A 14468-nucleotide genomic window follows, 5' to 3' on the forward strand; every position below is an offset into this window, starting at 1 on the left:
TCGGACGCTCAACCGATTGAGCCACCCAGGCTCCCCTCTCTCTCCTTCTTAAAAATAAATAAAGAGGAGCAAGACTTTCATAAACTAATAATACCATCATAGAGAAGAAGCAGTAAGAACCCTATATGCAAAAGTGATTCTGGTCAAGCATCCATGATAAGACTTTTCTGATTCTGTTCTAAAATAGTATACAGCCTTATCAATTTTTGTCATCCATTCCTTCACCAATAATTAACCAACCCTTAAGAGTGTCCTTTGTACCAGGCCCTGTGTCCTGTGTTGGGGATACAAAAACTAGAAAGTCCATGCCTTGAAGGGCTTATGGTCCAGTATATTTTGATTAAAATAAAGGTTTCGGCATTCAGAATACTCAAGGAGTGGAATGTTCTAGTTTTCCATACTTCCTTGTTAACTTTTTCCTTCCTGTGCACACCTCACAATGGGCTCTCAATAAGTATTCTCTTCTTATCATAGTGCATTTATACAGAATTAATGACTGTGGCCTTTGTACTGTTAATTTCTTTATTTTCCTTGAAATGTGCATCTTCTTTTTTTCTAAGTGAGATATAATTGACATATAACATTTTATTAGTTTTAGGTGTACAAAATAATGACTCAATATTTGTATATATTCTGAAATTATCACCACAGTAAGTGTAGTGAGCATCCATCACCATATTTTTTTAATGTTTATTTACTTTTGAGAGAGAGATTGAGAGCAGGGGAGAGGCGGGGGGGGGGGGGGTGGAGAGAGAATTCTAAGCAGGCTCTGCAATGTCGGCACAGAGCCTGATGTGGGGCTTGAACTCACAAACTGTGAGATCATGACCTGAGCCGAGATCAAGAGTTAGATGCTCAACCAATTGAGACACTCAGGCTCCCCATTCGTCACCATATATAGTTACAATTTTTTTTTCTTATGATGAGAACTTTTAAGATCTACTCTCTTAGCAACTTTTAAATATGCATTACAGTATTGTTAACTATAGTCATCATGGTATACATTACATCCTCAGGATTTATACCTAGAAATTTTTACCTTTTGGCCACCTTTATCCACTTTGCCCACCTCCACTGTCCTCTGGCAACCACCAATCTGTTCTATTTTGGAGTTTGTTTGGTTTTTAATTCTACACATAAGAGAGATCATGCTGTATTTGTTTTCTCTATCTGACTTATTTTCCTTAGCACAGTGCCCTCAAGGTCCAAACATGTTGCAAATGGAAGGAATTCCTTCTTTTTTACATCTGAGTAATATTCCATTTTGTTTATACTGTGTATATGTACATATATACACACACAGTATATGTTTTATATATATTATATATTTATAGTATTTTATATACTATAGCGTAATATGCTATACTATATCATGGTATTACATAGTGTTTGTAATATACCATAGTATGTAATATATGGTGTGTATATAATATATATAGTATTACATAGTATTACAGTATATGTATAATGTATATTTTATAGTATATATATAATACATATAGTATTTTATGTATATAGAATGTGTATGTGCATATATGTGTGTGTGTGTGTGTGTGTGTGTATAAAACGGTTTTTCTTTATTCATTCACCCATGAACTTAGATTGTTCCATTTCTTGGCTGTTATGAATAATGCAGTGAATGTGGGGTGCAATATCTTTTCAAGATAGTGAGTTCATTTCCATTGGATAAATACCAGAACTGGAATTTCTGGATCACATGGTAGTTTTATTTATGCTGCTAATTTCTTTCATCTACTCTCTATTAAATTTCCTTCAGTCCAACAGAGCAGAGAGGTTGATACTAATGGACGTTCATATATCCAGGTGTATATTTTTTCATTTGGACTTTGAGCTACGTTAAGAAATAGTCACTCCTCTGTTTTCCCTGCCTCGTCAGTGTGCATTTTACAAAAAGCCGACTAGTGAGCACACGTGGTAAACACACTATCATGACGGTGATGACAGTTGCTCGTGTTATGCCACATATTTTAAGTGTCCCACTGAGAATCAAAGCTCTTTTGTGGTAAAAGTTCAGTCCGGCATTTATTGGATACAAATAATGATGCTGTTTGTTGTTTATACTCAAGGCTTAACGTGACCTGGTCTTTGTTCTTTTTGGATCTGAACATAAATTCAAAGAAAGGTCTCGCAGCAGTTACACAGAAACTTGTAGTTCAAGAGAGGTTTTTAATATTTTTTATAAGGGAACAAAACATTGAGTACTCTGAAATTAGTGGTTTAACTAGTCAAAAAAAATCTCTTTCAAAGGATGTATTTCTTTTTGATAACCTTATTAGCTTTCTTTATAGATGCAATGTATGTATTATAAAGCTCTAGGCAATTTTTAACTGCCTGAGTTTATTAACAAGCAATTTTGGGCTTACCTCTAGAATCCCCAGCATTTTCAGAAAATGGAAAAAAATCTACTCACATAACATTTCTGTCTGGATTTTTTTTTGTGTGTGTGTGTGTGTGGTGGCGGTGGTGTTGGGCTGCTTAAATAGAATATTTCCATGCAAGATCTTTTGTTACAGAATCCTTTTTTAAAAAGGAAATGTCCTGGGGCACCGGGGTGGCTCAGTCAGTTAAGCATCTGAGTCTTGATATCAGCTTAAGTCATGATCTCACAGTTGTGAGATTGAGCCTCGAGTCAGGTTCCCCACTGAGTGTGGAGCCTGCTTGGGATTCTCTCTCTCCCTGTCTCTCTGCTCCTCCCCTGCTCACTCACATGCTCTCTCTCTCCAAATAAATAAATAAACATTTTTAAAATAAATAAATAAAAATTAAAAAGGAAATGTCCTTATAAGGGAAACTATACTTTTTTTTTAAATATTTATTTGAGCAGAGTGCAAGTGGGGGAGGGTCAGAGAGAAGGGGACAGAGCTGACAGCAGCAAGCCCGATGTGGGGCTCAAACCCACGAACTGTGAGGTCATGACCTGAGCCGAAGTCGGAAGCTCAACTGACTGAGCTACCCAGGCACCCCAACCATTTTAAATTCTAAACTATTGCAAAAGACAATATCCCAAATATTAGTTGTTGTAAGTTCTTAAACGTTGTTTGCTGTATTGCTGTCCTTGCCACAGTTCGGGGAGCTAGAATAGGATAACTCTTACTCTTGGGGTATCATTTCCTCATATTTTCATTCTGATTGAAGACATCTGTTTTCCTTTGACTTAGAATCATGCAGCTCTAAAAAACAATAGGGAGACTGTGTATCTCATGTACTATAGGACTCTTGTTTTTAGATTTGGGGTCATTGCCGACTGAATTCTGACTGTGGTATTCATGTGCATTTTCTTTTCTCTGCCTTTATGTTTCTTTGGTTCCTACACCACTTGATGTCCCCCAAACGGGCTGGTATTTTAGAATAGCAACGTCTGACTTCTTTCATTCTGCGGGTGGAAGCACTGCCTGGTTGGCTCCAACTTTTGGAATGGGAATCTGACGCTCATTGTGTCGCTCTGGCAGAGAGAGTGGGAGCCACCTGCCGGGGTGGCGTGGTTCCCACACACAACATGACGTGCCAGCTTCAAGGCAGCAAAGATGCCAGGCATCGAGTGCTGAAGAGGGGAGCTCATACAATGTGATGCTTTCACTGAAAGAAGATCTTCCCACCAGAAAGTAGTACCAGCTCCGAAGCACATGCTTCATTAAATTGATCACATCTGTTGGCACTTGTGGGTGTTAGCACTGGCAAGTGTCTCTCTGTTAGTGCATTTTGGGTTTTTTTTTTTCTTTTTTTCTTTTTTGGCCTGTGCTTCCTCCACTCTATTAGCCTTTGCCTCATTTATCTAAGTGATTGTATTATCTTAGATAATGCAGACATAGACTGAGACAAACATTTTCGAGGCCAGTTTATGAAGCTCTGGATCATAAACTGTTGATGTTTCCTAAAGCTGCATAATTATCCTAGAGCAAGGTGTCTTCCTACGTGAGGAGAGATGTCACATGGTATAAGAATGGTTCCTTTTCTCCTTCTCCTGGGTCATTGGTGGTTGCAATTTAGCAGACTGGCTGGAGATGAGACAGAGGACTCTGGGTAAACACAACATCCTGAGATGCTCGCATGTAGCTACGTACCAGTTAGATTTCCCTATTTGGGGAGGATTGTTTTGAATAAAAATATTCATAAATACAACCACACTGGAGGCGACATCTGGCTCTCAGAATTTATGGTCACTGTTTGTAACAGCTATGAATTTAAAATTAACACGGTCAACTTTTGCTGTGCCTTTTTAATATTCCTTGTGTAATTTTTTAAATGTTTAATTCCAGTATCGTTGACATACAGTGTTATATTAGGCTTATGTAATTTTTTTTAACTTTTTTTTTTCTTATTTTTTTAATGTTTATTTATTTTTTTTAATTTATTTTTTAATATATGAAATTTACTGTCAAATTGGTTTCCATACAACACCCAGTGCTCATCCCAAAAGGTGCCCTCCTCAATACCCATCACCCACCCTGCCCTCCCTCCCACCCCCCATCAACCCTCAGTTTGTTCTCAGTTTTTAACAGTCTCTTATGCTTTGGCTCTCTCCCACTCTAACCTCTTTTTTAACTTTTTTTTTTTTTAAAGAGTCTCTTACATGATGGGAATTTTTCCATTGTGAGGAAATTTCAAGACATTAATGTCAAAAGATGTGACTTCTGGCTGTATTTTTGTTCACATTGAAAGTGAATTGTTAACTTTTTTGTATTAAATTGCATATCATAATTGCATAACAAATGTGGTACTATAAGACTTCTGGTAGACATAGAAATAAATGAAATTATTGATTCCCCAAATACCTATTGAGCACCAGCTGTTGGAGGTAGCCTATCATTATCTGTTTCAGCTGTCCTATTAAAATGTTCAAACTTGGAAATAAAAAAATGGCTTTCATTAGTTAATAAGTTAATTTCATTAGTTAATAAGAGCATACCCAAAGAAATGCAAAGCCCAAACTCATCTAGAGATGCTATATCTTGGCAACTATTAGCATTGGTCACCTTGACAAATCAAGACTCAAAAAGGAGTCTTGAGTCTGAGGAATCACATGGGTAAAACTATGCTAGAGCAGGCCATATTACTAGAAGTGCACTAGACTGGGCTGTCCCCAGACTCAGAACCAGTTTCCCAGTTGAGTACTTACTTTTTATAAGGCCCTCCTTGACCACTCCCATACTGGAAATAGTGCCAATGGTATGTACATTGGCGTTTTAAGACATCAGTTAAATTAAGCTTTCCAGTTTGAATGCTGGAAAAAGTGAAATGTGTGTGCATGAATAGTCCTATAACTCCTGATAACATGTCAAGTGGCCAGTCTGGGAGGGGGTTGCAAGAGAAAGATTTAAATAGACAAGCTCGCTTCATATTTTCTGAGTTTTCGAAGGCAGACTTGGAATACAATTAAAGCCATGAGCAGATCATTTCATCTGTGAGCTGGGTGGGTCTCTGAGCACATGATATAGACAGTGCTGTGCAGTAGGAACACAGGATGAGCCATGCACGTAATTTTTAAATGTCTAGTAGCCACATTATAAAAAGATGCAGTTGGATGAATTTTACCTGCAGTTTTTAGCCAGATGTATAAAAAATACTATAATTTCAACATGTAAAAGTCAGTATAAAAATTATGAAATATTTTACATTTTCTTTTTTTCATACTGAGTCTTCAAAATCAGGTGTGTATTTTATACTTAACAACGCATCTCACTAGGGACCAGACACATTTCAGGTGCTCATTAGCTATAATGCCTACTCTTCTGAACAGTGTAGTCTAAGATTTGATTTTCTGAATATAAAGCCATCCCTAGGTTTGTAACTGACAACTGAAATTTTGCTTTTGACCAGAAATTGCCACTGTTGAGAAGTGGCATAATATTTAAAAATCACTGTAACTTAAGAAATTTCTTCAGCAAAGAAACGTTGTCTTTCGCATGCTTTTTACCAGACATGTCTGCACAAAATCATAAGAGGTAAGTAGAGAGTGGAAATCTTCCAAAAGAATCGTGATAGAGGATTTGAGAGGTGTGAGGTGTCCAGGTCCCTTGCAGAAATTTGGGGTTTGAGAAATGTGGTGAAAGTATGGAGTGAGATTAGGAAGAAGGTTATCAGTAAATGTGAAAGCTGTGTTTTCTATGCAAGTTATTTTTCTGTATTCAGTGAAATCTCTGATTTTGCCATCTAAGGAGAAAACCATTTTAAATTCCAGACAAGTGGAACCTGAGCCCATTACTTTCACATCTCCATACTCATTTAACTTTGTGTTAATGGAGTGCTTCAGAAGCTGTCCTTTGGGTGTTTTAATGGAGGAACTGGGAATTTTTTTCCTATCCAAGCCACTGGTCCATGATAGGGGGAAATTCATCTAGGTTACACAGTCAAGTAAAATACAAGCTAGTTCAGTTTTTTAGGAAGGAATGTAAAATGGTCAAGGAACCTTCTTTAAATGTTAAGAACAGGGAGCATCACATTGGGAAGTCATTATGTTTTATTAAGAGTTAGAAACAGACACACACACACACACACTCACAAGCATAGGGGCACCTGGGTGGCTCAGTCGTTAACCATCAGACTCTTGATTTTGGCTCAGGTCATGATCTCATAGCTCGGGAGATCAAGCCCCACGTTGGGCTCTGTGCTGACAGCATGGAGCCTGCTTGGGATTCTCTCTCTCCCTTTCTCTCTCTCTCTCTCTCTCTCTCTCTCTGGTCCCCTGCTCCCACACACTCTCTCTCTCTCTCTCTCAAAATAAATGAACTTAAAAAGAAAAGTTACAAATACAGATTGTGGGAATGAGGAAGCTTAGAAAAAGCCAGTCCAGGCGGTGGGGGAGAGGTCCATTTGGTTTCTAGTGAACCATCAAATCTAATGCTTAGTGGACGTGGAAGCAGCATGCTGAGACCAGGGACCCCAGCACATCTCCCGAGCTGCCGTAGTGCCCGTCCCATTGTGAGCCCTGAGGGGCACAGGAGCCTGGCTGGGGGTCATTTACCCTTTTATCTGTGGAGAAGACCCCATGGTAATACATGAGTTCTTATAATTAAAGACATCTAATTACCTATCAACTGCTAATATGAGAAAATCCTGAGAGTGGTTTGACGCAGACTCAGGAGGATGTGTTATGGGAGAAAAGCTCAGTGGACTATATGTCCACAGCATGGAGAGGACAAGCCTTAGGGGTGTTATCTGCCATCCATCTCCATCATATGGCAGAAGGTTACAGTGCCTTGTGAGCTGTGACCACCTCCATTCTGCCCGCTGAACCCCTGGGCTGAGCTGCTGATACTTGTGAGGCCTTTCCTAAAATCATAATTTAAAAGGAATTGACCGAGGGACACCTGGGTGGCTCAGTCGGTTAAGCATCCAGCTTCAGCTCAGATCATGATCTCACAGTTCATAGGTTCCAGCCACATGTCGGGCTCTGTGCTGACAGCTCAGACCCTGGAGCCTGCTTCGGATTCTGTGGCTCCCTCTCTCTGCCCTTCCCCGCTGGTGCTCTCCCTCCCTCTATCAAAAATAAACAAACATTAAAAAAAAAATTAGAATCACCTGGAAGGCTGGTTAAAAGGCCAGTTGCTGGGCTCCACCATCAGGTTTCTGATTGCACAGCTCTGGGTGGGGCCTGAGACTCTGAATTTCTAACAGGATCCAAGGGCAGGTGCATGGACCACACACTGTCATTACCCTGGTTCAGGGCACTGGTCCCAAGTGTGGGTGATTTCTGCCCCACTGTTCTCAGGGGTGTTTGACAAAGCCTGTGGCATTCTTGGTTGTCACATCTGAGGGCTGGGAGGGCTGCTGGCATCTAATGGGTGGAAGCTAACGAGGCTGTCAAACATGCACATAGTTAAAAAAAAAATTAAGGATATGTGAAGGGCTGTACAGTGGGAAAGCATAGACTTTATCCCTCTGCTGCCCAAATTTTCTTCTTAGAACTGTTCAGAAACAACTGTGGTTGGTTTCTTGTGTGTTTTACAGATATGTTTTGCATTTACAACCATGTTTCTATAATTTTTAACACAAATGGCCAGGCATTTCTGTATAGTTTTTCTCCTCTCAAATATATCAGTAGGTAGGTAATGTTGCTCCCAATTTATAGATGAAGTCGTTGAGACTGTGAGTGAAGTAATTTGCTCAAGGTCACATAGTAAATGGCAGAGCCGGATTTTGGACCAAGAGTTCTGGTTTTGATCAGAACTGAACCAAGATTCGTAGGAACTCCAGGCAAGCTAATGGTTTGGCCCTCCAAGCAGGTTTGCTTTGCCCTACTTCAAACCTATGTCTTTTTTAAATGTGTACCATCTATGTAGATGAGGGGGTGAGGGCCTTACAAAGGACATGTGGCCTCTCTCCAGCAGTTCAGCCCTGGCCCCAAATTGCAGATATCACCCACCAAACAGAATAAAGCCAGACCCTCCCTTGGCTGGAGGCAGTTCAGGGACCATCAGTTTTAACTCAAGGTCAGTCCCACCCCAGGCCTCTTACTACAGAGTTCCCATTTCTAAGGATGTTCTGGCTTGAAGCCCCATGCAGGTTGGCAGCCCAGCCCAGCCTGGCCTGGGCCTTTACCTGGACTTCTGTGCCTACAGTTGTAGGCTTTCTCAGGGCAGCTCAGGCATTGCCATCACTGCTGTGGTGATAGCAGCAGTCACTGCTGGGGCCATCCTATAATCAGATACAGTGCTCACACTCTCAGTGGGACTTCTCAACACAGCCTGTCAGAGTGGCCTGTTAGGTGGCTGGCAGGTCAGGAAGTAGGAACTTGCCCCATAGGGAGTCTGCAATGAGATATCTTGGTGGCCAGGCCTTCATTGCGGTGCCTCCAACAGGCTGTGGGTACCTGCTAGGATGTGCCTTGAGAGTGGGTATGTATATCATTTAGACGGTGCTGTTTAACTAGAAATGCAGAGTGTAATACACTTGCCCACAGAGAAATGCTATCAGAAGACCAACCATTTTTTAAATCGTGGCTATTTAGAGCACATGCTTAGGATTTTAGTCCCTGGTGCTACCAGGGCTAAGCTGTGTTGCATGATGTTTATGTCTGTCATTTCTCTATCAGCAGGTAACAAGGAGGGAACACATTCTACGTTCTGGGTGTTGCTGAGTATCCTCCTGGGAGCGGTGGCCATGCTGTGTAAAGAGCAAGGGATCACTGTGCTGGTAAGACCTGAGATGCAGTCAGGGCCTGCCCCTCCCTCTGCCACAGTAGAGACGTCTCGGGCTAGCCCTGCCTCTGTGACTTCCTCCACTTCTCAACCCCATTACCAGCCAGTCAGGGACCCTTCTATCAGTTACTTGTGCTTTTTTTTTTTTTTTTTTTTTTTTTAAATTTTTTTTTTTTTCAACGTTTTTTATTTATTTTTGGGACAGAGAGAGACAGAGCATGAACGGGGGAGGGGCAGAGAGAGAGGGAGACACAGAATCGGAAACAGGCTCCAGGCTCCGAGCCATCAGCCCAGAGCCTGACGCGGGGCTCGAACTCACGGACCGCGAGATCGTGACCTGGCTGAAGTCGGACGCTTAACCGACTGCGCCACCCAGGCGCCCCAGTTACTTGTGCTTTGAGTACATGTAGTGTTTCATGGAAATGGACTGTCTCAGTTGACTATCATTAGCAACCTGTGGGAAACAGAAAGTGGGAAGTTCTTACAGACAGTGATTAGCTCTCTCATGGAGGGGTGCCGTAGAAAAAGAGAAAAGAACAGTTTCAGTTTTCCAGGGTGCTGTCCTATTGCCGCACTTCGAGATACAGCAGTGGGCTGACGCCATCAATGCTTCTGGTCCTGATTAAAGAAGTATTGAGTGTATGTTGTGCTTGGCCTTGACTGGAAATATCAAAGAGGAAAAGAGGGGTCCTGAAGAGCAGAGGCCTCCACCTCCTATGTCTGATCAGAATCGAAGCCCCAGGAAGGGAGAGGCATTGAAATTCACTTTCCTTTTCTTCCATCGTAGCCAATTTTATGCTTGATGTTATTAGAGGAAAACTTAGAAATTAGGGCTATGATCAGGGGTAGAGAAACGGAAACAAAGTTATGGGATTTGCATGGCCCAGATAGGAATAACCTGGGAAAGAAAGAGCAGATAAATCTATATGGGGTTTGATGTAAGTCAAAACAAAGATGAAAGAGTTTATGAGGCTTAGTCTAGAAGATGAAGGTTAGCTAGCTAAGAAATGGCGCAGAAAGAATTACTGCGCAAAGATACTTGAACTTCACGGGTTATTATTTTTTTTTAAGTTTGTTCCAAGCTGATGTTTTTCAATCTCAGCATTATTGATGTTTTGGGCTAGATCATTCTTTTTTATGGGAGGGTTGTCTTGTGCACCGTGGCAGGTGTAGCAACATCCCTGGCCTCTACCCCTAAATTCCAGTAGGACTGTCTTGACTGTGACAACTTAAAATGTCTCTAGACATTGTCAAGCATTCCCCGGGTGGCAGAATCATCCACTGCTCTAAACCTTTGCTTCGCAAAGACCAATAGTATCAATACCATCTGGGAGCTTATTAGAAATTTAGGATCTCTGACCCCACCCCAGGCCTGCTGAACCAGAATCTCCATGTAACAAGGTCCAAGGTGGCTCCTGTTAATGTTTGAAAAGCACTAAAGGTTGAATTTATGTGACTAAAGATACTAAAGATGTGGTAAAATTTAGCTGTTTTCAAACATTTGATTAGAATGTGGACATTTTGATGATGTATTTAAATGGGCAATTGGAGAGTGCCAAAATTCTATTTGGCTCAGTCCTTGTAATGATGTGATCCCCTCACCCCTTGGTGACTCATAGGGAGAAAAACAAATGGTATAAGACAGTGGCAGCTCAACAGGAGGCTTCTGCCTTCTAGAAGATGGTTTACACCCGGGGAGAAATGGTCTTCTGTGACTCACTAAAATCCTGTATCTCATGAGTGAATAAAATCAGAATTCTTTGAAATGATTAACCCAGTGCTGGCCTGTGTATTAGATAATTAATGGCTTCCAGCATTTATGGGAGAGGGTTAAGTAGGGATCCTTGCTCTAAAAGCCACAAATTACCACTGGCTTCTGATGATTTATGATTTTCTTCACCACAAAGCCCCACATCAAAAAGACCAAAGTCACTTAGGGGGAGCTTTAACCACAGATGCCATATGCACTGTGACCACTTTAGATTGGTCAGGGAGTTCCACAAGTTGACCTTGCCTACAGCGGTGACGTCTACAGAAAGTCCATTGCAGGGCAGAGAAGGGAATCCAAGGCCCATCTAGCCTGGCAAAAGCAGCCCTCGCCTTCTGGAAAGAAACTATTTTGGGTCTACTGGAAGCTACCAGCGGAAGTGGAGCTGCATCACATCCCAGACACTGGCTTCACGTAATGGAAGTTATTTGTCGTTCACCTCGCAGCCGTGGGTGGAGGTGGCTGTTGTCCACACAGTGGACGCTAGCTGGTGCAGGTTCTGCCCTCTGGAGTGTGTAGTTTCCACCATTGCCCTGATGGTGTGTCCATCACAGCCAGCCAGAAGGGGAAACCAAGTGACGGAGTATGCCCAGGTTATAAGCAAACCTCCAAAATAATGCATAAGCGCTTTGAGCCACGTTCTGGAGGCTGAAACTCAAGTCACATGACCACACGTAGCTGCAGGGCTGGCTGGGAAGTGCTGCTGGGCTGTGTGCCCAGCAAGACCTGAAAACCAGCGGACAGCCAGGAGTCTGCACCTGAGAGATCCAGAGCCCCATCAGAGATGATTTCTTATGTTGTGCCCCTGCTACTACTACACGTGCTGAAATCAGTCAGCGCTTGGCGTTCTTGAGGTGTGACTAATTACTTACATGGCTCGGTTTTCGAGGTTGACGGCTGCCTTTATCTTCTGAGGCATAATTACTGTGCAGGTAACCCCTCTGTTAAGCCACTAAGAGACTATTTTATAGTAAAAGAAAAAAAAATAGACAAGAGGGACCTCTGGAGAACTTCTCCTGGGAACCCCAAATTTCCAGCTATCCTGAATCCTTAGACTACTCTTCTGTGCAGACTATGAAATTATGACCAACAGGGATCTACTAGGAAGGAAATCTGATACATCACCATGAGCTGATTTCATAAGAACAATAGTGGGGTGTCTGTTTTACAGCTGGAGACGTCTCCCGTGATTATCTTAGCCACTGCAATTCTTGTCGAGATTCAGTAATAAAATTGTGAAGTGTAATTGCCACCTAATCAGAGCCAGGCTCTCCCTCACTGATTGCCTTGCTTTGCTTCCTCAGGGTTTGAATGCAGTCTTTGACATCTTGGTGATAGGCAAATTAAATGTTCTGGAAATGGTCCAGAAGGTACTACATAAAGACAAATCATTAGAGGTGAGTATATACTTTTTGTCTCCAGCCCAGACATGGAAAATGTCAAGTACCAGCTGATTTAAAACGCCATTTTCAAAATATTTCTCGCCGTTTTCAATTTGAAAATAGCTAGCCCTTTTCAGCACGGCAGCAGAGCAGTTCGGGCAGAAGTGCTGCACACGTGCACTGAGCTCGGCTGCGCTTTTATTTGAAAACCCACGACATCAGGGGCTTTGCGTTGACCTTTCAGAACCTTGGCGTGCTCAGGAATGGGGGCCTCCTCTTCAGGATGACCCTTCTGGCCTCAGGGGGAGCAGGGGTGCTCTACATGCGCTGGAAAATCATGGGCACCGGCCCCCCGGCATTCACCGAGGTGGACAATCCCGCCTCCTTCGCCGACAGCATGCTGGTCAGGGTGAGTGCTGAGCCTGTCCTCCACTTCTGTCTTCTCTGCCCACTAGCTTTCAGAACCTTTGTCCCCCTCTTCTGACTTCCCAACACGCCCACAAAATCCCTAATCAGTGGAACACCTCCACATTTGTTTGCTCTCACTAAGGATATTCTCGGATGAAACCAGATTTTGATTAAGGGATCGATCGAGAGGGCGTGAGTCCCTTGTATTTCCATTCTAATCAAAATTAAGAGAAATGGTTCTTTCAAATATCAGCTTTCCTGCCAGCCTCACTAAAGTGTCCCCTGACCCCATTACTGTTGTGGTAAAGGAAATTGATGTAGTGGGATTAACACAAAATCTAACCGCATCGGTAATATATCTTTAAACGTCTGGCAGTATCCAGACACTATTTCTTGTAAAGGTTTGCTTTTTCTGAAGGCAAGGTGTCAAGCCACAAATTCTTAGTGGTGCATTTCATAGAGGTAGAAATCAAAAGGAGGAAAAACCCTCTTCTTAAATTGTCAGACACATAGGTGAACCCTGGGCCTCAGATTTCCTGGGTCACAGACTTTGGGCATCACTAAGTAAATGGGACACATTTTGACCAGAAATATAACAGATGTATAGCAGAGTCTGGCGGCTTTGCTGTATTTTTCTCTATTACAGTCTGAATACATTTAATAGATTGCAAAGTATAGTCCCACGTCCAATGTAGAAATTGACATTTTATTTCATACAACTGCTCTCCTTGAACAGAAGCCTATGGATGCCTCAAAAGTGAAGTTACAAGGTATGTGTATATATACACACCCATATACATATATATGGGTGTGTATATATACATATATGTATATATGTAGAAGTTCTGTATCAAATGAGTGTTTGTTTTCCTTTTGACTGACAGGCCATAAACTATAATTACTACTATTCATTGAATGCCTGGCTGCTGCTGTGCCCCTGGTGGCTGTGTTTTGATTGGTCAATGGGCTGCATCCCCCTCATTAAGTCAGCCGGTGACTGGAGAGTAATTGCACTGGCAGCACTGTGGTTCTGTCTAATTGGCCTAATATGCCAAGCCCTGTGCTCTGAAGACAGCCACAAAAGAAGGTAAGAGGCAGCACTGAATTTTAACTTCCACACTGGGCTGGATCAGAGCATTTTGCTAAATCCATTTTGCACTGATCATTTTAACAATTTTGTGGAAGTAACACCTAAGGACATTTATTTCCAAAACGTATTTATGCCTAGGATGAGTTCCATCCATTTGGAATCCATTGCTGGCTTCAACTAGTGGGGAGTGAACTTGGAGGAGGGGAACGGATGACTGCTCTGTCTCCCCCTCCCACCTTTCCCTTGAAATAGCATCTTGAGATCCTTTTCTCTGTAGGTGGTAGAGAGTAATTTATGGTCAGAACAGAGAGTGTAATTGATGTGTGCTGTGCCCATCATTTCACAATTCTCCTTCAAAAAACTCTGGTGGATGTTCTGGTGATTCCTTCTGTTGTTATTTAGTAGAAAATAAACCGCTGCTCCAAAGAGACTATTCTTTCTCACAGAGAGAGAGAGAGAGAGAGAATAAAAGGTTATTGAGAAAATAATGGAGGTGGGGGGAACAAATGTGTTTCCTGAGAAAGAAGACTATTTAAGGTAGTTGATTCCCTTTAAGCATATGTGTTTAGGGAATTAGATTAGTAATTTCTCAGAATAAGTTTTGTTTTTAAAGCTTATTTATTTTGAGAGAGAGCGAGCACGAGCAGGGGAGAGGGAGGGAG

General features: G+C 42.0%; 1 protein-coding gene across 4 annotated transcripts in view; it reads left to right on the plus strand.

Annotated features, from left to right (window-relative positions):
- Window positions 1-14468, plus strand: part of TMTC4 (transmembrane O-mannosyltransferase targeting cadherins 4) — a 66372-nt gene that overhangs the window by 26020 nt on the left and 25884 nt on the right. For 2 of the 4 annotated variants that reach the window (XM_058743581.1, XM_058743598.1), the window contains exons 6-9: window positions 9053-9153; window positions 12231-12323; window positions 12553-12717; window positions 13601-13803. In XM_058743581.1, coding sequence (XP_058599564.1) covers window positions 9053-9153; window positions 12231-12323; window positions 12553-12717; window positions 13601-13803 — 562 coding nt within the window. The remainder of the gene's footprint in view (window positions 1-9052; window positions 9154-12230; window positions 12324-12552; window positions 12718-13600; window positions 13804-14468) is intronic. The other 2 variants (XM_058743590.1, XM_058743605.1) reach the window with 1 other exon arrangement.

The sequence above is a fragment of the Neofelis nebulosa genome, chromosome 1, assembly GCF_028018385.1.
Source record: "Neofelis nebulosa isolate mNeoNeb1 chromosome 1, mNeoNeb1.pri, whole genome shotgun sequence".
NCBI lineage: Eukaryota > Metazoa > Chordata > Mammalia > Carnivora > Felidae > Neofelis > Neofelis nebulosa.